The 26,317-nt window shown below is 49.5% G+C and overlaps 1 protein-coding gene across 1 annotated transcript in view; it reads right to left on the bottom strand.

Moving 5' to 3' along the window:
• The window catches only part of Kif6 (kinesin family member 6), a 296,865-nt gene that overhangs the window by 15,187 nt on the left and 255,361 nt on the right, over positions 1–26,317 (bottom strand). Inside the window, exons 16-18 of the mRNA XM_006244480.4 lie at positions 22,753–22,803; positions 4,132–4,216; positions 2,426–2,561 (exon numbers count right to left, since the gene is read on the bottom strand). Of these exons, the coding sequence (XP_006244542.1) occupies positions 2,426–2,561; positions 4,132–4,216; positions 22,753–22,803 (272 nt within the window). The remainder of the gene's footprint in view (positions 1–2,425; positions 2,562–4,131; positions 4,217–22,752; positions 22,804–26,317) is intronic.

The raw sequence follows: 26,317 nt of genomic DNA on the forward strand, positions 1-26,317 counted from the left end.
CCCTTCCACAGTCCTGTGAATTTGCTACCAACCACAGCTCATATTATCTGATTATCATGGCTGCTGCGGAGATACTGAAATGTATCTTCATTGTGACTCTGAGTCATGGTAAATGTTAATACTTCATTGATAAGTACACACCTAAATCTTATTAGTTAATATTCCTACAAAAGAATATACATATTTTATTACATAGCTTTATTTTAAAATTATTTCAGTCTATTTAATTTTCTTTATTTTCCCATGTATTTAATTTTAATGAATTGATTTTTTTATTGAAATGTCATATGGTCATTGGTAATGTATGAACTATTAGTTATTTGATTTTTAATTCATATGTCAATTTATTGTATGTGTGTGTCAGAGTACATCTTATGGGAGTTGGTTTTCTCCTCAAGCTATGTAGGTTTCAGGCATCAAACACTATCCCCTACACCATCCCCTACATCACCCCCACACCATCCTTACACCACCCCCTACATCACCCCCACACCACTCCCACACCATCCCCTATATCACCTCCCACACCATCCCCTCCATCACCCCCACATCACCCCCACATCATCCCCTATATCACCCCCACACCATCCCCCTTATACCATCATGCCCTATACATGCACCACAGATATATTTAAATGCAGATTGCATTTATGAGAGATACATGCAATATTTATCTTCCCAAGTCTAGCTTATTGAGCTTCATGCAATTCTCTCCATTGTACCCATCTTCCCACAAGGGTAATGGTTTCCTTCTTCTTCATGGCTGACTAGAACTCCGCTGTATATACACCACACATAACTCACATCTGATGATGGATACTCACACTGGCTACTGTGACTAATACAGCAGTGAGAGCAGGTATGCATGTACCTCTGTGCTGTGCTTAGATTCTTTCAGGTACCTATCCGGTGGCATAGCTGGGTGATATTGTTGTTCTAGTTTCTGTCTGTTTGGGAACTATAATACTGATTTCCATAATACATAAAAAAGTTCTTTTTGAAATGAGGCCTTTTCTTTGTGTGGCTCAGGCTGGTCTTGAACTCATATTCCTCTTGCCTCTGCCTCCTAAGTGTTGTGTCTGCAGGTGTGTGGCACGGTGACCAGAAGTAATGCCCAGCCAAGCACTGACAATGCATGATTTCTGTCTCCAAGTTTCATTGTCCTTAAAGTGAACGGTGAGCCTGGGAGGCTGTCCAGGGTAATGTGACCTGTCACCACCCCACTTCTGTCCTACCCTGTCACCCTAGGGGTTTATGGGGCCGACAGAAAGCTGGGCCTTTACTGCTGCTTTTTAGCAGGCTATTTTAGCCTTCACAACACCAGAGACTTTCTAGAGATTTGTCTGGGAAATATGCAAAAACCGTCTACAGATACAGCTACTGTGGAGAACCAGAAACTATCTAAATATTCAAGAACAGATCGACTTAAATCGTCTAAAGCATATTTACATGGTGAAACAGTGACAGTTGGAAACGACATTACAGAACTATGATATGAAAAAAGCCATCCTTCTCAAAAGTTAAAAAACACAAGGCCAGCCACAGAACTTGACCAGCAAGGACACTTGTGGTGGGACACTCACCCAGTATGGTTAGATTCTGGGCTTGAGTCCTGGTATTACAAACCATAAACCAACCAATTCCTCTCCCCCACAACACACACACACACACACACACACACACACACACACACACACACACTTCATCAAAATGAGAAAATCCCCATGGTGGTTTTTATCATTACAACTGCAGAAAAAAAAAACAGGCAGAGATATCATAAGCAGACTTCGTTCAAGTGGCAAGATAAAAGTCATTTCTACTTTTTTCTTCATGTTTCTAAAATTTCTAGAACTTATAGGCAAGTGGTGTGTGTGTGTGTATGAGAGAGAGAGTATGTGTGTGTGAGTGTGTGTGTGCGTGCACGTGTGTGTTTGTGTGTGTGTGTGTGTGTGTGTGTGTGTGTGTGTAAAATGAGAGAAAGTCTGGTAGCACCTGCCATTAATCCAAGGACTCAGAAGGCAGAGGCAGGTAGATCTCTGAGTTCTAGGCCAGCCTGGTCTACATGGAGAGACCCTGCCTCAAAGAAAGAAAGAAATTAAGAAAGTAAGGTAGGAAGGGAAGTGGGAAGGGAGGGAAGAGAGAGGGGGGGATGTCAAATGATGTCTCCAGTGTATCTTAGATGACGCACCAGAGACACAATGTTTTGAGTCATCTCCCATAGATCAGGCCATCTGAGGCCCTGCAGCTGGGAGACGCTGACTTCTTTGTGTTGCTTTCACTCAGGGGAGGACTCGCTCTGGGAACCAGGGCCAGTGCCCAGAGGCCTGAAGTCTGGAACCCCCACCTGCCCACCACCACCTCCCAAGGAAACCAAACTTTAAGGACAGCCCCCACGTGACCTGTCCCGCTGCTCCCCACAGCTCACCTGCAGGCTGCTGGCCTCCTCTGCCCACCAGGCTTCGAACTCCTTCTGCAGCTTGAGCTTGGCTTTGTCCATGAGCAGCTGCAGGTGCTCAATCTCCACCTTGAGGGCTTTCAGGCGCATGAAGGTGGTTTTGTACCTGCGGTGGCGTTAGAGCAGCTCGTGAGCTGATGCCTGGAAGTCGCCTGTGCAGCGGGGGTGGGGAGGCTGGCAGTAAAGGGGGTCTGCGCCTCAGAAGCCTGGCAGAGCTGCTCTGCACCTCAGAAGCCTGGTAGAGCTGCCCTGGTGCCAGGGAGGGTGATGCAAGAGGGGTCTGCCACGGCTAGAACACGACACTGGGTGTCGAGCCCATCAGAGGTCAGGGCGGGTCATTTTCTGCTCAGTAGGCACAGGGGGGGACTTCTCCAAGGATAAGAACTCCTTTTCACTGGACATGTACTAAGGAGAAGCATGGCAGTTGATCTTCAGTGTCAGCATGGCTAGATTCTGAGTCACCTAGGAGACGCACCTCTGCAAGTACCCGGGAGGCTGTCTCCAGAGAGCTTTAACTGAGCATGGCTGAGGCGCCCTGAACTGGGCAGCACCAGCCCGGGGACTACAGAGTGTGTGGCCTCATGTTCCTGCCCAGGCCGTCCACACCCTGATGGATGGGACCTTTAGACTACGAGCAGAAATGAACTCTTTCCTTGAGCTGTATTTGCGGCTGTTTTTCAGTGATGAGGGAAGGAACTGGTACACGGAGGGGCAGATGGACGGCTGAGGAAAACGTCAGTGGTGCAGGCAGAGCGCACAGGGTGAGCATTGCTTGAGCCTTTGCTGTGAAGTTGTGAGGGAGCAGGGCACTGGGTACTAGTGGTGTGTGTGTGCATGCGTGTGTGTGTGCATGCGTGCATGCGTGTGTGTGTGCATTCGTGTGTGTGTGTGTGTGTGCATGCGTGTGTGTGTGTGTGTGTGTGTGTGTGTGTGTGTGTGTGTGTTGGGGGACATTGAGCTGTCCTGCCCGATCCTGTGAAAAGCCGTTGTCCCCTCACCCTCTAAGTGAAATCACTCTGGGCCTCTTGATCGCTGCGTGACTATCGGAGGTTTTTAAGACTTGGGTTAGACTTGGGCAAAGCTGCAGAGTGAAGCTCACTATGGGATTGGTTTTTGGCTCCTTTAGAGCAGTGGTTCTTAATCTTCCTAGTGCTGGGACCCTTTAATAAAGTTCCTCATGTTGTGGTGACCCCCAACCATAACATTAATTCATTGTTACTTTGTAACTGAGGCCTGTGTATCAAATGCTTCACCCACTGAGCCACCCCACCAACTCCAATATCTTTGGCAGATGAATATTTGCTTTCTGTTCACAGACTTGCTGTGGCTGGACACTAGACGTTGTACAGGAGAACATGTTTCATGGCACTGTTATAGGTCATAAATATCCACTATAGCAGGTAAATATCTGATAGCAGGATACCTGATAGGCGGGGGTCATGACTGCCAGGCTGAGAACCCCTGCACAGCTAGAGGGCACTAGCTGTCAGGACCGGACTCTTCCTCAACAGCACTCCCCATCCCAGGCACAGCCCTTGCTTAAGGCTAGTCCTACCCTCTCCTGGTTTAAGGTTCCAGCTGGACACCTTTCCTAAGGAGAAGCCGTAGTCCTGGAGGCCCAGGGAGGCTGGAGTCAGAATGCAGGTGGCAACAAACAGGGACAGCGGGTGGCTCACCTGCTCTTTTCCTCCTCCAGCTGTGCTCGCAATTTCTGTTCCTGGGGGTCAGGCGTGGAGGGTGGGGCCATGCTCTCTGCGATTCCTGGGGGAGTAAGATGCCAGGAGGTTACAGCAACAAAGAAAGGTAGAGGGAAAAATGGGAAGGGGCCAATGGCAGAGGTCAAGGGCATCCAAAGACAAAAGGGGTCCTGGAGTTCTTCTGGAGGCCTCTGGGTGGCAGCCTTGGCTTGGCTTCAGAACCACCCTCCTCCTGGGTTCCTTCCAGCCCTGATACCTTGTCACTGGAGGCTGATCTAAAGGTAAAGATGCCTGGGGGAGGCCTGAGCCCTGAGCGACTGGCTGTGACCTGGCCTGGAGGCTGAGCCCTCTGTGTGGGTATCTGGCTGTAGGCTGGGGGTGCGCAGGGGAGGGGGGAGCTCCCCTCTAGCTCATCTGCTTAATTTCCGAACCGCCCAGGGAGTCTGCAATTGTTCAGACCTTCTTAGTCACAGCAGAGGAACCTCCAGGCCCAGCAGAGTGAAGGCCTCCCCCTACCTGTGCTGCTCTCCACCCCACTCCTGCCCCCAGTCCATGCCCCGTATCCCCTCCTGATCCCACTCCACCCCACCCTGCCCACCCAGCACATAGCATCACTCGGCCGTCCTCCCCCAGAATGAAAACCTCCCTGCCACCTCCCCCACCTTTGTCCCCCAGCCCATTTGTTTGGTGGCCAGGGTGCTGGACTCAGAACTCCTGGTAGAACATTTTGTTTTTTAATCATTATCATGTGTGTAGGAAGGGCCTATGAGTCACGACAGGCATATAGAGGTGGGGGACAACTTTCTGGGATCTACTCTCTCCTTCCACTTTCACCCAGGTTCCAGGGATCAAATGCTTTGCCCACTGAGCCACCCCACCAACCGTAGTATTTCTGAGGGACGATCGTTGGCTTTCTGTTCAAGGACTTGGCCACTGCTTAGGGCTGCAGAAGAGAACAAGCTTCATGGGTCACACAGTAACTTCCACCAACTTTGAGCAGAGACTGTCCCCACTAATGTCCCCTTTCATTGCCACACGGGCTCTTTGGAGCAGCACAGAATGTCTTTTCTATTCTGAGAGTCCTTTAAATATTCAACAACCACCACTCTACATGACTATGGAGTCTCATTCGAAGGTTGACTTGCCTGGTTCCTTGTGTGTGGGGTTCATCAACCTTGTTATTGTCTAATTATCTCATTTATGATATCATATCACATCTGGGGTGGGAGGCTCGGTGCAAAAGGGCTCTTTGGAGCTTTGAGATATGTAATTTCAGGGCGGGGAAATAGCTCGGTAGGTAAAGCACTTGCCATGAAAGAACGAGGACTTGTGTCTGAGTCCCCTGAACCCAAGGAAAGCTGGGTGCAGTAGTGTGAGATAGACCGGGTGCCCAGGTGGGAGCTAAGAACGGGAGAGCGCCTGGAGACCACTGTCTGCCTAGCTTAGCATCCAGAGTGGGGAACAACAAAAAGAGGACCTTGTTTCAAAGAAGGTGGAGGCAAGGACGTCCAAGACTGTCTTCCAGTGTCCACCTCCACGTGTGTGTCATGGCACCCATCTGCCCACTTTCACACCACACAAATCACACAGTGTGTATGTACGTGCGCTCAGCCGGGCATGGTGGCACACCCGTGTAATCCCATCACTTGGAGGCTGAGGCGGAGGGATTAAAAGTCTGAGGCCATCTTGGGCCCTACGTACTGAGATTCAGTCCAGCCAGGGATTATAGAAGGAAACTCTGGTTCAAACAAAACCACCCTGCAGAAACCCCAGGCAATTCCCAGTCTATACTTCTGAGGCAAGTGGGTTACTAGTGCTGACCGTTTATTGAATGCACTCTCATTCTGCTCAGTTCAGTAGGCACATGCGAGGTCCTCTAGGCCCCACAAAAATCTCAGAATAACCATGCAGGGACTGCACTGCCACCTACCTCATCACGGACTTCCTATCCATAAATAATACAGGTCACGTGGCCGGGAAGGAGCGAAGCTGAGGTGTGAATTTTTATTTTCTGGTTCCAAAGAGCCAAATGTTTATACCAGCTCACCATCTTGGCACGTACGGCCCTCTGTTAAGCTTGTGGTTGGTCGGAAGCCTTTCATGCTTTTTACAAGTGGCTGTCTCCATGTATCCTGTTTCAGTGGGCTGGCCCTTGATCCCAGCTGCAACACTTCCGACTTATTGGGAGTTGGGCCTGTAGAGACTCCTCCATCTGCCAAGTCATCCCTGTCTTCTCTCCCTCCTTACTGCTTCAGTGACGCATGGACACATGCTAAGTGGTCACTAGTCTGTCTTTTATCTCTGTGGAACCAATTTCTCTCTCTTCCTTGCGCTAGGTGAGCAGGCCTGTCATCTTAGCTGAAGATGACACTGGCATCCTGTGGGAACACTTCACGTTCCGGTCTTCATTACCCACAATCCTCCATGATCCCCAAGTCACAGGTGCAGGGAGCCTCAGAGCTGGGACATACCGCTCGTTTTCTGCTTCTTTCCCTGGAGCTTTGTTTAGAGGCTGAGTACAGGACACAGTGGATATCCCGAGTTTATTTGATGGCCATCTCTCTGAAAACCAGCAGATGTGAACCACAGAGAGAGGCATTTAAGCCAAATGACAGCAGGCCTTTAAATGCTCAGGGCACTTCGTTCTCTAGAGCTCCAGAGACGCCCCATCTGCCTTGCAGCCCGAGGACACAAAACTGCCTCATCTTCCCTGTTTCAACACTGTTGATCCTGCACCCAGGGCACACAAGGGAATCAGTGACAGCCTGGGTGATGGCTGGGCTATGGACTAGCAGAGAGGCTGCAGAACGAGGGTGGGGGAAGGGCTCTGGCTTTGTTTGGGAGGACTGTGAGGGTGAGAGGGGAAGCTGAAGGAGGCCAAGTCCCAACATGCATTCATGGCCCTTCGCAGGAGGGAGGCTCCTGACTTAGCCCATGGAATGTGCTGGTTTCTTCGGCTGTGTTGCAGGAGTGGGGATGCCCAGGAGCCATAGGCAGAGGGGTCATTCTCAATGTGTCTGGTCCAAGATTAGAAGGTCAGGTGGGCTACGGCTGGTGTCCTCATGGTCCAGGTCAGTGTGTGCACCTCATCCATCCCCACCACCACAGTGGGGTCTGCTGTTCTGCTGTGTGAGCTAAGGGTCAACGTGACTGGGGGAAGTGTGCAATGCCGAGTGTGTGTGTGTGTGTGTGTGTGTGCACGTGCGCGTGAGTGAGTGAGTGTGCACGTGGATATCAGAGGACAACTATGTAGAATTGGTTCTCTCGGGTTGTCAGGTTTGCCCAGAAACTGCTGTTCCTTACAGAGCCCTCTCCTGGCCCCTTAAGAGATGTGTATTTTGTGGTGACCGTTGGTCTACCCTATTCCAGGATTAATTCTAGTGACAAAGATGAGTCACGATCAACAACAACAAAGTGAGCTCTGCAGTATAATACAGTAGATTGAAAGGCAGAGCTGGACAGAAGGCCGAGTGTCGTGGGTGGCCTTGGGTGGGGAGAAAGAGGACAGAGACTTGCAGAAATCAGGCGACAGGGAAGCATGTGAAGTTCTCAAGGCGTGAGCCTGCTTGGTGCCTATGGGGAACAGTGAGAAGGCCTGCGCACCTGCGGGAGTTGGCAAAGAACAGTAGGAGCTGAGCTCTGTGAGGAAACTGAGGCAGGGTATGTTTGGCCCTGTTGGCCATGGTGAGGACTCTGGGATTGTGAGGGGTGAGGTGGGGGAGGGGGAAGTCCCTTGATCTAGTCTTTTGTAGCTGATCTGAGACTTCAATGAAGAACCTCTGATGTGGGGCGCTGGTGGCAGGATTCTCTAAGCTTGAAAGGGTCTGGGACAGAGGGCTGGGGCAAGGGACCTCCTGCAGCTGGGATGAAGGCACCATATCCCTGAGACACAGGCTACCCTCCATGTCCCAGATGGGCCCAAGGCCAAAGGTGATGTTTGTTGTGCAGACTGCATTGTGACCCACCAGGAGGCAGGAGCCGGCCCCTGTGGAGGCCCTGGGCTGAGCAGTCAGAAGGAGGCAAGTGAAAGCAGGCTGCCCAAGGGCAGAGGGGATGGAAAGGGAGCTTGGGCTCGCAGGCCTTTGTTCCCACTGGGACCTTGGCCATGAGCAGGACCGCCAGTCACCTGACAGGAGGCACAGGGGCAGCGAGCCATCCTTTCAATGACAGGATTCTATCCGGAAGGTAGTACAGAAGGCTAGCCCTGAGCGACCTTTGAGGACACTACGATGAACAGCCAGCTCCGAAGCAACAGAGAAAAGCAAGAAGAACGGGTTCAGTTTACCCTGGTGGATGTCTTACCTGGATGTCACACACGGAGGAAGCCCCAAGCCGCTGAGGAGCCAGAGGGTGGGGCATTAATGCCCTCATTGCTGGGGAGGCCAGCCAAGATGGGGGCCCTTCTGCCTGAGTTTGTTCTACTGGGGAGGTCTCTAGTCCCTGCTTCTGCTTCTCTGAGACCCTCCACTCCACACTCTACACAGTTATCTGATGCCGGAACTGTACGAAATCTCATTTCTCTGGTTCGGTGGCTCTTGACTGAGGCGCTCATCGAAATCACTTATGGAGCTTGTCAAAGCACAGCGGCAGCTGGGCCCCGGTCCAGACCTGCTGAGCTCAGATTTGTTAGCATGTCCCCTGGAGATCCTGATGCCACCCCTTGTTAAGGAGCCAGCTAAGGCTTTGGACCCCTTCACTGTAAATGCCCATGCAAGAGTTCTGTAGACTTCAGGACCTGCACAGGGGACGGAGTAGTATGTCCTCGCAGCTCTGGCTTGCCCTGAAGATGTTTGAGGGCCACTGTGATGGAGCGGGGAGGAGCTCCACATGACTGTAACTCGACCCCCCCCCCCAGGTGTCATCTCACAAAATCTTCCCACCTCCTGTTCCACATGGGACTTGATCTTATCAAAGCCAGGGCCTCTTTCTCTGCAAGCGATGCAGCGATGAAGGGAGACACGGGCAGCTCACTGAAGTCTGCATTAACTTAACCCTAAGTGGGTCAAGGTGATGCTGTTCCCTTGGGATGACTTTCAGACCTGCAGCAGTGCCCACACAAAGCCTTAGTACCCAGGTGCTGGGTTGTAAGGACTGCCATTTACTAACCAAAATACAACAACCTGTGCCCAGCTCCCACTGGGCATGTGCAACTTTAACTACAGGCTATGAGCAGGAGTCTGCCGAAATCTAGGTCATCCCATGGGACTCCCAGGAGCAATCTGTCCCATCATCTTGCCCACACTAGAGGTACACAGGCAGGCATCAGTGACAATTCCATCCATGCTGTGAAACTGAGAGGGGGCCCCTGGGCTTCTACAGAGTGTAGACTGAGGGGCCTAACATAGCTGTCACTTGGCCAGGGCCCAGCATGGGGGGAAAGTGGGCTCAGTTGTTCTCCTGTACCAGACAGGGTATCAAAGCAATTAGGCATTTCCTTAGCTACCCAGTGAATTCTTTCAACACCCACTCTGGGTCTTTGTGGACTAAACTGCCTTGTGGAGACGTAGATCACTCAGCCTTGTCTTGCTTGAGAGTCCAAGCGTCTACACTTATGGAGATTAATGGTGTCAGTGGCTCAATCAGCACAATGGTCAGCAAGCTTCTGGCTTCCCAATAGACCATTTCCTGTGTGATGGCTCACATTTATTGTCAACTGAAGTCATCACACTGACGGGGGCTCAGTACTGTTATCTATCTTGGTGTTGCTTTGCGAGCACGTAGCAGCACACAGCACGCCTGGACTTCTGCTGTGCTGAGAACGCCTGGGACACATGCCTGGCGCTTCCTGGGATACACTCATTCCTGACCCACATTCCCTGCACACATTGACTGTCATCCCCTCGGGGAGAGCAGATGATCATTGAAAGGAGAAAGGTAACACTTTAATACAACCACAAATGTCTCACTCATGGAAACTCACAGGCAAGATGGCCCTCCTTCTACCCTGGGCTGCTGCTGCCGTCCCAAATCAATGCCCTGCAGGATACTCTTCCCATGCCTCATCATGTTCCCAGAGCAGGGGCTGGGCCACAGAGAGGGACAGTGTGCACAGCATCATGGCGGAGACCTTGGAATATTCCATACTTGGGAAAGGCATTCTTCATACTTGCATGAGCTTAGCTCCGTGGTCACCCCTAGTCTCTCTGGAGCTCTCTCTCCCATGCGCATCTGCTCACAGACCTTTCTGTATTCATATCTTTCCATGTTCTCTAATCTACCCATGATCCTCTGTCCATGCTCCTCATCTCCAAGCTCCTGCTCTCAAGGCAATGTGTCTCTTGTAATCCTCCCTCCAGGCTCAGGAGAGGTGGCTCTGTGGCTTAGAGCACAATGCTCTCCCAGAGGACCCGAGTTCAGTCCTGACCTCAGAAACTCCAGACACCTTCTGCTAGCCTCCTTGGACCTTACACTCATGTACACAAAGCTTCACACAGACACACATACATGTATATTATTAAAAACAAAAATAAATCCTAAAATCTTCTCTCCTGCACTCTCAGCTTCGTGGCTCCATGGTGACCACATGGCTGTCATAGTGACTTCTCAGAAGGGAATAAGTATGAACTGGACATCTTGAGACCAGTTACCTCTTTTCTAGCTGGACCCAGCCGTCATGGCTGCTCTGTTGACAGGACATGAAGGTCTTTGGGCAGCGTGGTTTCCCTATGCCTGAGAGTGACTCAGACCTTCTCTCTATGGAGATCTGAACGGCACTGGCAAGCAGTGTTGCCAATCCATTGACTGGTTGAGTCAGGAAGGTTACTTTGGTTTATTTGGTGATCATTTATCACACACAGGAGTCACTAATGGGCTCCAAGGAGGACCACAGTACAGGACTGACACATCATTGAGAGAGCGAGAGCTGGCTGAGTTCTCTTGACTCTCATGTAACCTCAGACAAGGACCAGAGCAGATGCCCTGGGACACACTTTGAAAATTAAACAAAACAAAACAAAACACTATACATTTTCCTCCAGCCCACATCCTTCTCTTAATTGGGTGTTGGGGGAGGGGATGTGTATATAGAGATGTGTTCCCTTCCATCAGAGCCAGCAAGTGGGGCTTGAAAGAGACCAATAGAAAGCTTGGTGGGTACCCCACGGTCCACGTGTGCCTGAGTGAGGGTGATTTCAAGTCATCAGTGTGTGGTTTCTGCATCTGGAAGAGATACACAGAGCGGGCTCTGATGAGCCTGTGTGAGTTGCTTTTAAAACACCCCTAGATCCTCTAGCACTCCAGGAGACCAAGAACATTTCTAATAGGGCTTCCTGGATGGAACAGGACCCCAGGAAACATGAACCAGGAATAAGCCACAGCTTCTTGGAGCTTTGTGACAGGCCTGCTGTCTTCCATTGCATCTCAAGCTCACTTCTTTTGGCCTCCTCCCCTTCACCCCGGGGTTCTGGCTGCTATGGGCTTCTGTAGCCTGGTATCCTGCCTGGGATCAGTCAGTGGAGATCATTAGCAGGCACCTGAGGGGAGGGAGAAGACAGAAGTCAAGACAGCTGAGGAGATGTCTCTGCAGGGACTCAACTTGACTGTCACATTCAAGCTTCAGTTGTGTCAGATGGCCAAGGTTTCGATGCATCCCTTCCTGTCCCCACGTTGCAGTTACAGCTCACCTATGCCTTGTCCTACGGGTGACAATACTTTCTGCTTTGATTGTACCCCTGGGGTGTTAGGGTGGCCCTTTTGGCTTTGCTACACTCATTTACACCTTTATGAATAGGCTTTTATTCAATTTACTTCAGAATACCTAATACTATCATATACTTCTTGTCGAGACCCCTGGTCTCATCACGTACATAGCTGTCCAAATAAGGGCATACCCTCAAGTCAAGGACTTGAGGTGGACGACTTCCAGAGATCCCAAATGAGGAAGAATCCAGTCACAGACATATCACAACAGTATCAGATAGGGGACATCTATGTCAACTGGCCTCCTTACTGATGATCTCTTCTTGTGGTGATGGAGCCTTAATGGGTGGAACAAGGAAGGGAATTAGAGCAAGAGCTGTTGACCACAGACACATTGGCCTTAGCTGGGGTTGAGACAGAGATGCCTATCTTTGGAGAACTGCAGTAAAACATATGACTTTTTTTTCTTTTTTAAGATTGCGTTTCTCTGTGTAGCCCTGGCTGTCCTGGAACTCACTTTGTAGAGTCTTCAAATGTACAGAGATCTACCTACCTTGGCCTACCATGTGCTGAAATTAAAAGCATACACCACCAACCATTTCATTGGTTGTTTTTGTGACGAACAATGGCCAGTTGAATTGTGTGGTCACTCAGTTTCTGTTTGAGATGGAGAAGCAAAACCTCCTGTAAGCACTTTCCGGAGAGGGAGAGGGAGAGGGAGAGGGAGGGGGAGGGAGAGGGGGAGGGGGAGGGGGAGGGAAAGGGAGGGGGAGGGGGAGGGGGAGGGGGAGGGAGAGGGAGAGAGAATAGTGATATTCATGTGCATATCCCCTGTACTGTACAACATGCAGGGCATGCCATGTGCAGCTGTTAACCCCACTAGAAATGACCACATGCTTGGAGACAAAAGTAAGAACTGGCACATTTATGCTTTTCCCTTTCAGTAAAGTGGTCCTGGCACAGTCACAGTGAGGAGACTTAAGATGAATTTGAATAGGCCTGGGATTCTCCCTTTACTATCAAGGCAGCCATCATGGTGATTCCGAAAAAAACAAACAAACAAAAAAAAAAAACAAAAAAACCAAACAGTCATTTTTGTTTGAGTTCTAAACCCTTGGGGTCTAATCTTTCATTGAGCTCCGGGGATTACCAGAAACCATTTCAGCAAGGCTCAAAGTAAGGTATAAATAACCCCCTGTGCCACCTCTTTAATTTGAGAAAAAAGCTCCAAATCATTTAATATAGTTGTTTCCATTCTTATTCCTTAATAACCCATTACAGAGTTGGTGGGAGGCTACCACCATCCACTCTCCTCCACCTCTCCCTATGATGTCGTAATTCTAATGCAGGCCATCAGCCTTCTCTCCATGGCTCAGCTTCTCACTGTGTGTGTTTGATGTCCCTTAAGCATCCCAGGCCGCATGTGCATCACTGAGGGCAGCCAGAGTGGGCTGGGTGGGTAGGGAAGCAGGGCCCATCTCAGAGGCCTTGAAGAGGAGGTGCTGCAGTGAAAACTTGTGCTAAACTGACAAATGTCTAGTTAACACCAACCAACAAACAAACACAAACAAAAAGCAAAACAAAAAAGCCAGAGCAGGGCTGAGGAGATTGCTCACGGGGTTAAGCATGTGCTACGCAAGTGTGAAGACCTCAGTTCCAGTCTCCAGAAGCACATAAAAGCAGATCTGGGAGCACACACCTTTAAACCCAACACTCCTGTGGTGAGATGGGGAACAGAGACGGGAGAATCCCTGACAGCCTGGGGATGAGTCAGCCCAGTGAGTGCAGCAACAAACAAGAGACCTCCTCTCAAACAAGGTGGAGGGTGAGGACCACCACTGAGCTTGTCTTCTGTCCTCTACACATGCAGTGTGGTATGTACTGTAGCATACATGTGCCTGTTCACACACTCAACACATAAACTCACAGATACAAAGATTTAAAAAACATCACAAAGCAACTTCTTGACTGGAAGGGGGCTGCACAGGTGTCCCCTTCATAAATGTTTGAGGGACCATATATCCAGACACGTTTCAAGCACGCAATGAGATGTAAACACCCCCTGTGCTTCACTAATAAGTAGCGCTGTGACACTGGCAATTACACAAAGGGACACCGTTGCTGGAGCTCAATTTTGCTCCATAGTCCACACACACCAGTGGTTCCCTTTCTCCCAGTCACTGTCCGTCTGAGTTCTCATGTCACTAAGTCGGAGCTAGTGCATGTGTCATCGATTCTGGTTTTCACCGGATGAAGGCACCAGTCATAACTCGTCTCTCTGCTGCCTGACTGGGGACCTCTGGGCTTTCTGTTTAGTTGGTTGGCTTGCTTGACTGTCACTGTGAGAACAGTACTGGGTTGAACGTCTCCCTGTACCAGGCTTTTCACAACAGTGTCCTCATGGCTCCCTAAGTAGACAGGCAGGGTCCTGCTATGTAGCCCCGGCTGGCCTGGAACTTGCTCTGTGTTCCATTTGAGCACCGAGAACACTATTTTTCTGTCGGCAGGCACCTGAATTACCATCAGCTCTTTGGGGAGGCTGAGAAAGGCTTTCCCAGCTCCATGATACATGGGCGGGGCTTTCTCAGCCCTGGATCTATCCATCAAAAATGGTGGTGGTGGTGGTGGTGGTGGTGGTGGTGTGTGTGTGTGTGTGTGTGTGTGTGTGTGTGTGTGTGTGTGTGTGTGTCTGCACACGCATGCTTGCAAGCACAGTAGCAGGAATAGACATACAGAGGTCCAGCTGTAATATGTTCTAGGCTAGAAGATGAAGTAAAGAGGCTTGTGTTTTGTTTTCCAGATGCTTTATCAAATGTCTTATTGATCCAAATGAGCACATACGAGGTCTGGATTAGCAGAAAAGATGGCTTTGACAACTAGCAGCTCCAGCCTGAGGCTCTGAAGTGTTTCTGCAAGGACGCACACCCGTCAGTGAGCAGATGAAGGGACTCCAGCAGCCTCGCCAGTGGTGCTGACAGCTCAGAGCTACAGTGGTGAGCAGGCTGTGCCTGCTGCCTGGACATTGGTTCCTTTTGTCCCTGCCACCATTGTTGGAGCTCTTTGTGATCTGCTGAGCACCTGCTGTGTCCACGCCTATCACGGATACACATCACCTGAATGGAGGCCAGCTCATGGAGTACACACTTTTCTGCCTCCTGGGGACAAGGAAAGGGACGTTCAGGAGGGCTGACAAATCAAGGTCACAGGACTAGTAGATCGCAGAGGTGTCTGTCATGCTTTTTGTCCTTCTGCTCCTGAGGTGAGATGGTCAACTTTATGTGTCAACCTGACTGTGCTAAGGGCTAAAGAATGTCCAGATAGTTTGTAAAATATCATTTCCTTGTGGGTCTGTGAAGGTGTTCCCAAGTGGACTAGGAAAGGAAGAACCATCGTCATCAATGTGGGCCATCATCATTGAATCCATTGAAGATGTATTGTAGAGAATACAGGTCAGACTAATTTGGACTGTGCTTTGACGGGGGCATCTGCCATCTTCCCATAGTCATGAGAACTTCTGGTTCTCAGACGTTAAAACTTAGGCCACAACTCACACCACCAATGCCCCTGGTTTTCAGCATTCAGATTTAGACTGGCACCGTACACCCTGCTTTCCTGGCCTCTCGCTTGCAGAGGGACTGCAGACCACATGACTGTTCTGCCTTTGTAATCGGTCTGTCACAGTTAACCTGTTCTTATGTATCAACCTCTCTACCCTCTTGCTCTGCCCTCCTGAGAGCCCTGACCAGGACACAGAGTGAACAAGTACCCTTTCCCTTGAGAGACACCGCACCTCAAGACTGGTGTTGGGTCAGACGGTTTTCATTCTCCACAGTCCTGGGACGAACATCCGGACGAATGCAGGAGACTGAAGCCACAGCCTCCGACAGTGGATAGGAAAGTGAGTTGGGGCCTTCTCGCTTCCAGCCTGTATCTTGAGTCTGGAAATTCAACCGTGGAACCTCTGTCACTCACTATATTTCACCCTACATCCTCACACACGACAGTGGGCTTGGATCCACCCACATGGTGAGACTTTGTAGCTGATCTCAGAGAATTCCATGACTACTTTTGGAACTTAAGAGGTCACATCATCTGGTGTCGTATCGTTTTCTTTAGATTCTTCGAAATTCCAAGGATCGACATCTCTACTCCTTGTTCCTGGGAGGACAGATATTTTATAATTGATCCAAGCCCTCACATACTACAGTGGCATGCATCCCAAAGACAACTGCAGTCAGAGAGGTCATGCTCTGTTGCTTGAGGGCTGGAAAGAGCAAGAGATCCATTAGTTCCTACCGTGAGCCATCAGTGAATGCAGCTAAGTCTCAGGGGCTGTGCCGGGTACTGGGCTATTAATTTGTACAAACATCTCATTTACAGATATTGGAATTCAGGCCCAGAGCCCCTAAGCTGCCTGGCACATTTGTAAGGCAAAACTGTAATGCTGGCGACCTCACTGGTGGATCAACAGATGCCATGGGGACCCAGGGCTGTGTGCCGGTCACTTGCCTCAACATTGAAGAAATATTTTTTTGTCATCTTGACACAAGCTAGAGCCCTCTGAGAAGGAGGGCCTTTTAGATTTTCCTGTGAGCAAATCTGTGGGACATCTTCTTGATTGTTGATTGATGTGGGGACATTCAGCACATGTGGGAGGTGCCACCCTTGGGCAGGTGGTCTTGGGTTGTTTAAGAAGCAGACTGAACAAGGCATGGGGAGCAAGCCAGGAAGCCAAGTTCCTTCATGGTGTCTGCTTCAGTTTCTGCCTCTAGGTGCCTAGCTTGGGCTCCTTTTCTGGCTTCCCTTGTGGACTGTCATCTATAAGGCGGGATAAACCCTGCCCTTCCCAAGATGCACTGGAATCGCAGCATGAGCAAGACTAGCAGAGATGCTCTGTGTAATGGTGTGGGGGAGGGAATTGTCACTTCGTGTAGGTACCTCCACCACATCAGAGTAGAGACAACTCAGGAAAGGGCAGTGTGAAGTGTCTAACTTGACAGTTTTCAACAAAGCCACGGGCAGAAGTTGTGTAAAATCTGTGGAACTTCCCATGGGCACAAACTTTACAGCACAGGCCAGTTGTTCTGTCTGAACTGGTCTTGGGGGCCATCATGGGACCCTGCTGCTTGCATGCTGTACCTGCCCACTGTCACGAGTAATCCTTGGGGTCACTTTCTACCTTGGTCTCTCTGAGTCCACTATGTCCACTGCTGGGAAGTCTCTGTCTCAAGCAGGGTCTTCCCCATGTCTGTGAGTCCCACTGAGCACCAGTGAAACCTGGGGGAGTTTCTGGGCTTGGTTTGTCTCTGAGCTTCTTTTCTGATCTGTGGTACCCTGATGATCTTAATCAAATGGGGCAGGCAAAAGCGTCTGCTGTCTGAAGAAGAGCAGGAGCCACAAGAGGTCACTGCAGGAGTTTCTTAAGGGAGCAGAGCTCTTGAAGGAATTGTTGAGGGAAGGCAGTAAGGTAGGGCCCAGCCCAAGGAGGCCTTACACCTTCTTAAGGCCCTCAGAGTGCTGGGGAGACACCTTCAAGAGACACCAGGCTGGTGATGGTCCAAGGGCTCCTTATGTTAATGAGGCTGGCAAGAGAGGGGTGGGGCAGAGGGAAAGGGACCTGGAGGAGTAGGATTTAGGGGATCCCTGATGTCTTTAGAACCTGTCAGTGGTGTCTTTGGGCCTACTCATCTCCATAAATACAGAAGAAATTAAAGAAATTGTAGAGACAGTTGCCTTCACAGGGTTGGGTCAAGGGAACACGCCAGGACTAGTGTCCCCCTGATTGGCTGCCTCCTTTCCTCCCTGAGAGCCTCCCTCACTGGGCTCTGGCATTTTAAAAGTTCTAATCACAGCTCTTATTACAATTTTGATTGTGACTGGAATGTGACCTAGACCTTGATAGAATACTGCTGGGGAGACACACACTCCAGAGGAGAGGTGGGGCCTCGGCGGGCACATTCCCCGGGGAAGGCTCTCCCACTTTTATCAGCCCCTCCCTGTGGCTGTCAGAAAGCAGGGTACCTGGATCCTATTATCCTGGCTGCTCACATAAACACTTTCTGTGAGTTATGCTTTAATGTCAGACCTCTCGCTTTTATGGAGGGTCGATACAAGAATCATCTGGTTGAACAACACTGGGATGTCTTTTGTAAAACTGCAGCTGAAGACATCACTCAGTGTCACTTGGTGTCCTTTACTTGAGGATCCACACGATAAATCCTGCCTTGTGCTTAGTTTCAGGGAAAAATTCTATTTTTGCCAATAAATTAGTTAGCATGCTCCCTGCTGTCAGAAAATGGAAACTCAGGAATTCTGGGTGCTTCTTTCTGTTCTGCAGCTAGCAAGAGAGAACCATTTACTGCCTGTGTGTGTAATTTGCTCAGCTGTGGGGTCCACAAGCACTTACCCCATCCACTTCTTTTAAATGGACTTACTTTATGTTTCAAATGTCTCATTGTACTTCTGCAAGATGTGTGGGTCTGGAAGCCGTGTGGGGAAGCATTTGTTGACCCGTAGATTTGGCCTGCTTTCTGCTTATGTCGGCTGCTGGGGACATGAGACTGAATTCCTGTGCAGCCAGCTTTCAGGGAGCTCATGCTTTAATGCAGAAAACAGCTTGGGAATTATTAGTCATCAGAAGATGAGGATGGTGAGCTTAGAGACACACAAGGTTGAGGAAACACAAGACCTGGGAGAAGAGGCCTGGGGAATCTTAATGAAGGGGTCACGGCTGAGCTAGCTTTGTGTACAGAAGGAAAAAGGACACTGGTTCCGAAAACTCAAAGCTGACCTCTTCTTAGTATTTGTCCCTTTATTCTTGGGTAGCCTAGAGATGCTTGGAGAGCAGGACTCAGCTCTGTGGCGGGCAGGACACCAGGATATCTGTGCCCAGGATAGTGCAGTATGGCAGCTGGCCCAGCCTGAGTCAACCAGGCTATGTGGCTTTTGCATCCATAACCACTTTGGGTCTTAGCTGTAATGTGAGGACCAGCAGGGCAGAGCAGCCCTTGTGAGGCTCAGGGCTGGGGAACAGAGAGGACAGAGCAGCCTTGCCTGAACATGGGCACTGTTTCCCAGGCCCGAGGGAAAAGTTGACCCTGGGTTGGCTGGTTTTCCCACCTCATTGCTTCTGATGACCCAGTGATATGAAGGCTAGAGAAATAGTTACCCCTTGGGAATTTATGAGCATTAAATACAGAAATACACAGAGAGACATGCCGTGAAACTCCTCACATTGAATGGTTGTCTCAATTGATCCATCAACCCCTGTATCATTCCAGGTAGCAAGGACAATACAGTACTCTCAACTCTCCAAGTAATGCCTGTGTTAACGTAACACCACGATGCTGAGTCCCAAGCCAGTGTGTGGGACCTATTGCTCCTCTAAGCCCATCAGTTATGTCTGATGTAGCTGTTCTTTCAAGTGGCCATTGACATGTCTGTTCAAGGCCACCCTTGGATTTCTAAGGCTGCCACATGGAGGTGACTCACAGGGCTGGGTGCTGTTTGTGCTCATGCCGAAGTCTTCACGAGTTTCCTTGTCCACTGATTTTCTAAAGGACCAAGGTGGTGAGGAAGTTTGGGTTCCTGGATATACTTTAGGCAGGTGGTATAAAAAGGGAGCCATGATCTGCATTTGTAGCCAGAAGAGGGAGGAGAAAACCGTGAGCACACATGTGTGAACACACACACATACACACGCAGCCAACCTCATGGGGTGCCTAGCTGTGTTGTCTGTACGTCGGTGCCCCAAAACCCATGTGTAGATCTGCCTATGCCTTTGATATGATTCTCCCACCATAGCTGACTCTGAGCTGTTGTGTGGTGTCAATAAACTCGGCCTTGTGGAAAGGCAGAGCAACGTTCACTGTGCAGACCCCCGTCCATCCCCACAGAGGCACCATGGCTGCAGATAATTTCAAAAGTACAACTAAGAATGAACAAAGTGAAATTTAAGTCTTTGTTACTTTTGCTTTAAAATATAATGCAATTCTAAATTTACATTATTTGAGTCTCGACATCAGCTGCGTTGAGTAATAGGACTCTATATTCTTGTCACACCCTCAGTCAGTTCTTGTGACACAGAATGAGGGAGTTCCAGTACACCCCAGGGTATGGCGTTTCTTCATCAAGGCCATGATCTCTTTCAAATGGCATCTTATATCACCATTAAATCTATTTTCTTTTTTTTTTTTTTTTTTGGTTCTTTTTTTTCCGGAGCTGGGGACCGAACCCAGGGCCTTGCGCTTCCTAGGTAAGCGCTCTACCACTGAGCTAAATCCCCAGCCCCTAAATCTATTTTCTTTGGGACCTGGGGTTGTTTTTGTATGAATTTACTTGGACGCTCACCTGCTTTTCCATATAGAGATGTAGTTCTTATGTAGGATGTTTGGGCCAACCTTTCCTGCTTAGTTCCCATGGTGCTCCCAACCAGACCCAACCATCCTCCATAGAAACCTAGCAACATACAACCTAGCAACCTAGCAACTGATGCCACATGCCTAAAAGTGAAGGGTGAGGCACAGTGACGGTATGGAGGGAGTGCAAACCAAAGACAGAGAAACAGGCATCCACCGTCTGGTCACTGCCTAACTCTTGCACTAGAAACCCAAATGACAGGATGTGACAGCAGACCATGCCAGCACACTAGGAGCACTACTTATCTTCCTGAACCCTCTGCCCTAGCTTGACACAAATGCCAGCTGCAGGGTGAGGGTGGAGAAGAAAGCCCCCTTCACAGATATGAACCCCTCCTGGACTGGGGTCCCATGGGGCCACAGGTTTAGACAACCTCCTGAAGTCAGGAGTCAGGTCCCTAAAGCTGGGAACTACTAACGCCGTGTCTCTAATCGGGATAATGTGGTTTGAAGTAAACAAGTCTTCCTGACGCTATTAGACTTCTAGCCTGAGTGCCTCCCATTTGAAGTTCGCTGCTGGCTTCAGGCACAGCTGGCTGACCCTGACACCTGAGTAGTGTGCCCCAGGGAGGCAGGCAGAGGAATTAAGGCACAGGATTTCTGAGAACACACTGGAAGGCCCAGAGGGTGCTTGTCCTAGTACAGAGGACCAGGCCAGGTAGGTTCCGAGCAGGGGCACACAGAGGACAGAGCAGCCCTTGCCAGTCAGCCCATGACCAAAATGTTTGGTCAAGGTTTTCCAAGTCCAGGGTAAAAGCCACCTCTTGAAAGAGTGGCATTTCTACTTCGGTGCTACCTCTAATGAGTCAACACTAGGAAGGCTACAGAAGACCCCTGCGTGAGGGACAGATGGGATGACTCCAGCCCAGTGACATGCCCAGGGTGAGCACAGGGTACTGACTGGGTTTCTTTAATTGTGAGGCACTACAGGACCCAGGCTATCACAAGGGGGAGCCCCTCATTTGTAATATAAGTGGTTGAGTCCAAGCCAGCTGGAAAGAGAAGTGGCTTTTTTTTAGAGATTTGTTTCACCAGCCTTCAGGAGAATGTCACTATCCTCCAGGTGATTTCACTGAGTCCCAAATAAAAAAGAACAATACCAACCAGCTAGAGCTCCCAGAGACTAAACCACTACCCAAAGAGTACACATGGACAGACCCATGTTTCCAGTTCCCTATGTAGCAGAGGATGTGCCTTGTTGGGCACCAATGAGAGGAGAAGCCCTTGGTCCTGTCAAGGCTGGACCCCCCAGTGTAGGGGAATGTCAGGGTGGGAAAAAGGAATGGTTGGGGAGGGGGAATACCCTCATAGAAGAAGGGGAAGGGTGATGGGATATGGGGCTTATGGATGGGAAACCAGGAAAGGGAATAACATTTGAAATGTACATAAAGAAATTCAAGGAGGGGGTCTTCCAGCATCTGTCTACCACTGAAAGTGCAGGAGGTACCTTGGGATAGGAGCATGTAGGTTTAGTGTTGATGTTATCAATGGCTAAGTGAGTTGATCACTGCACTCACTGTTGTAGGCTGGGAATCAGAGGAATGTTCAGAGAGACCTGGGGTCATCGTCTTGTTCCAGCAAGCACTAGTCACATGACCACAGGCAGGCTACTGAATCTCCCCCATCTGGATGATGATCTGATCTCTTGCAAATGTCATGATGAAGAAAAGACTCATAGACCAGAGACGCTGATGGGCGGGTCCCTGTTCTTACCCTGGTCTGTCGTGTATGATAGATGAATCTGCCTCTAGAAGGCTCAGGATACCACTTTTGAGGAGCAGAGTCCAGGTTGCGATGGGACAGGAAAGTTTGGGGGGATGAGGACGTGGCTGAAAGGTGGACGCCAACGTGTAGGTGCAAGCACACAGGCTGGGACATTGGTTTGCTCAGAGAAGATAAAGAGACCCCAACCCTTGCCCTCCTTCAACTTTCGGGGTGTTCAAGTCTTGTCATTTAGCTGGATTCACTTGGGCCACTCCTACCTTCATCCCGAGGCTCTGCAGCATCCAACCCTCTTCCTCCCAAGGCTGTGCAGTACACACACCCTTCATCCCAAGGCTGTGAAGTGCACACCCTTCATCCCCAGGGCTCTGCAGTGTACACACCCTTCATCCCCAGGGCTCTGCAGTGCACACACCCTTCATCCCGAGGCCTGCAGGTGCACACACCCTTCATCCCCAGGGCTGTGCAGTGTACACACCCTTCATCCCGAGGCCTGCAGTGTACACACCCTTCATCCCAAGGGCTGTGGAGTGCACACCGCCCTTCATCCCCAGGGCTCTGCAGTGCACACACCCTTCATCCCGAGGCCTGCAGTGCACACACCCTTCATCCCCAGGGCTGTGCAGTGTACACACCCTTCATCCCGAGGCCTGCAGTGTACACTCCCTTCATCCTGAGGCCTGCAGTGTACACACCCTTCATCCCCAGGGCTCTGCAGTGCACACACCCTTCATCCCCAGGGCTCTGCAGTGTACACACCCTTCATCCCCAGGGCTCTGCAGTGCACACACCCTTCATCCCCAGGGCTCTGCAGTGTACTTACCAAGAGCTACTTGCTGTAGGTGCCGCTGGCTGATGGCTTCTTTCAGCTGACCTGTCAGAGACACAGAGGAAAACCACCAGTGAGTTTCCAACAGGCTGAATGAAGACTTCACCTTAGGAGAATCTGGTGAACTGAGATGGAAAAAAAAAGTTCAGAGCTGGGGAGACCCTGTCAGGCACAGCTTTGAGTGAAAGCCCTTCTTAGTCCCAGGCTTTATTGGGAAGGAGAATGTGAAGATGGGTGTTGGTGTACCAACATGAATCTCACTTCAGGGGTCAATCATCTTATAGTTTAATCATGTGAGCCTGTCATTCATAATCTTTGCTGGGCCCTGGTCTCTTAAATAATTCCATTATTAATGAAGGAGGAGCGAGGACGTGGTCCTTTAATAACTTATAAGAACCTCTCTTCAACCTAGTTCTTTCTTTAAAAGCTGCATGAAAAGTTGATTGCCGGGTATGAAGCACATATAGTTCTGGGTCATGTTAGTGAAGTTACAGTGTATACAGATCGGGGTCAATGAGAGCGTCCCGAATTCTGTGGAACTGGGATCACAGAGTGACATTTATTCTGGGTGCTTCTTTCACAGGAGATGTTCGTAAAGTGGAAAATGTTCAGTAGAGGGGTGAGGAGATGGCTCAGTTGGTAAAGTGCTCACTGAACAAATAGTATACTCAGAGCCCACATGAGAAGCTGGGCATCGTGCCTCGCCCATGTCTATGATAGCAGCACTGGGGAGTCAGAGGTAGGAGGCCCCTGGAGCTTTCTCACCAGCCAGCCTGGCTGAATCAGTGAGAGAGCTTGTCTCAAAATATACGGGGAAAAGTGACTGAGAGAGACACCTAACACCAACCTCTGACACACACACACACACACACACACACACACACACACACACACACACACTCACCAAACACAGAAAATATCCAGAAGATGTTGACTGGGAGGTGAGGGGGTCAGAGATCATGCTCTGCAAGGATTTTTTTATTTTCATCTTTATTAACTTGGATATTTCTTATTTACATTTCGATTGTTATTCCCTTTCCTGGTTTCCAGGCCAACATCCCCCTAACTCCTTCCCCTTCCCTTCTCTATGGGTGTTCCCCTCCTCATCCTCCCCTCATTACCACCCACCCCCAACAATCATGTTCACTGGGGGTTCAGTCTTGGCAGGACCAAGGGCTTCCCCGTCCACTGGTGCTCTTACTAGGATATTCATTGCTACCTATGCAGTTGGAGCCCAGGGTCAGTCCATGTATAGTCTTTGGGTAGTGGCTTAGTCCCTGGAAGCTCTGGTTGGTTGGCATTGTTGTTCATATGGGGTCTCAAGCCCCTTTAAGCTCTTTCAGTCCTTTCTAAGAGTCCTTCAACGCGGGGCTCCTGTTCTCAGTTCAGTGGTTTAATGATGGCATTCGCCTATGTATTTGCTGTATTCTGGATGTGTCTCTCAGGAGAGCTCTGCATCTGCAAGGATTTTTGAGGTTACCTTTTCTTCATGGGAGAAGAAAAGACAGGGAGGAACTGGGATGATAACTTTCTAGATAAAGCAGTGGTATGTGGTTGCGTTAGCTCGGGAGTGGGTGCATCTGGAAGTCAAGCCATAGGAAGGCCAAGCTGGGGGCTCAGAAGGAGGAGGAAGCAGTTCACAAGGTGCACTGCCCACAATGGATTGAGTGTTCACAGGCAGCGCTATTCTTCTGGGGCAGCAACAGAACCTTTCAAAAGCACCAGGCAAGAGCATTTTGTGGGATGAAAATTCCCATCCTTAGAGATTTTGGGACTCAGTGACTCTAGGCTTCCTTTATTTTGAAAATCCAAAGCTTTGGGGCTTGGGACCTGGGCAGTTCTGGGGTTAGTGTGACACTCGTTATAAATCTCAGCGTGGTTTAGAACCTGTCCCTGGTGGGAACTGTGATCTGGACACTGGGGGAGCTGGTGAGCCTCACTGGCCCTCTGTCTCATGCATTTCGGTTTGCATAGAAAGAACATTCTAGAACTCTGCAGTGGTGACGTGCAGACAGTGTGTTCACGGGAGACCTGCTGGCCAGGAGAGATCTGGGTGAGGCTAAGCCTGACACGAATGGCCAAGGTCATTCACCTTATTTCCAACCTAGGAACCCACTCTAAAGAGTGAGCTACCCTTCCCCCAACCAGTTTCACAGAGAGCCTTAGAGAACAAATCATTCATTCATGTGGAGTCCACCCCTGCTTCACTTCCCCTTTCGGCACTGGGGTCAGCCTCAGAGAGGATTATTTCCTGTCAGCAGGGGAAACTTTTACCCCAGAGGGTGCCCCCTCTCCACGGCTTGACTGTCCCTCCAGGTTAAGCATCAACGTCTTCAGTGATCCCTGAGATGGGGTGAAGCACTGCTCCCAGGTACTCACCTAAGGCAGTGGTCCTCAATCCTCCCAATGTCCAACTGTAAAATTACTTTTGTTGTTACCGCATAACTGTAATTTTGCTACTGTAACGTAAATTGTATCCCCAAATCATAATTGTAAAATGAAACCTGGTGTGAGGGATATCTGATATGTGACCCCTTTGAAGGGTTGTTTAACCCCCAAAGGGGTGGAGACCCACAGGTTGAGAACTGCTGACCTAGGTGAGGGCCTCAGGTACCTGTGTGGCTGTGTATTGCCTTCTCCACTGGGGAAGCTTACACTGAGAGGGGGCTGAGGGCATGTCCAAGCAATAATTGCTCCCCAGTTCTAAGTTCCCTAAGGGTGTTGGGAGAGGGAGCTGGGAGGAAATATGACTTTGAATTATTGCATTTTTCATGTGCATACAACGTTTTCTTCTCTTAAAGAAACACAATATTTTAATTACAGAAAATGAAGATTTTAAAAAATGGTTTCTCACGCTATTCCTAAGATGTAACTATCAAAGTAGCATTTCTTCGAATTGTATTGTATTAGGTCGTTAAGTTTTAAAAGTAGACGATGGGGCTGCTGACTTCAGTTTCATTAAAAATCCATTAAATAAAATTTAGCTTGGTATTAGGACAGACCTTCCAGCAATTTCTGGAATGGCCCTAAACATATTTCTGCTGTTTTGTCTTATGTACTTATGGGAGGCCACATTCTCAACATGGATAATTATAAAACAAAATGGTGATCACTATGGAAAATGTTGAAGAGGCTCTCTTTTCCTGCAGTGCAAAACACTCAGGTGAAACTAACTTCCCTTGTAAACAACAATCACATCTGTCTCATTAGCAGGCAAATTTGTTTTCGTCTTTAATAGATGGTAAAATTACATGTATATCACCATTGATCTAAAATATATTTGTGCGTTTGTGTGTGCTTGTGTGTGTTTGAGGTGGGAGGCATGTGGAAGCCAAAGGTAAACTTTGAATGTCTTGTTCAACCTCTCTCTGACATCATTAGAGAAGGGTCTCTCACTGAACCTGAAGCTCACTCACTGCTCTGGCTGGATGGCCAGTGAGTCCCAGGGGTCTCTACCTTGGAGTGCTAGGACTTCAAGTTCGTTCATTGGTTATCCATACTAAATAGCCAGCCTGAAAACAGACATACAGATAACATTATATGGACTGAGTAGTTAGTA

Source organism: Rattus norvegicus, chromosome 9, assembly GCF_036323735.1.
Source record: "Rattus norvegicus strain BN/NHsdMcwi chromosome 9, GRCr8, whole genome shotgun sequence".
Taxonomy (NCBI): domain Eukaryota; kingdom Metazoa; phylum Chordata; class Mammalia; order Rodentia; family Muridae; genus Rattus; species Rattus norvegicus.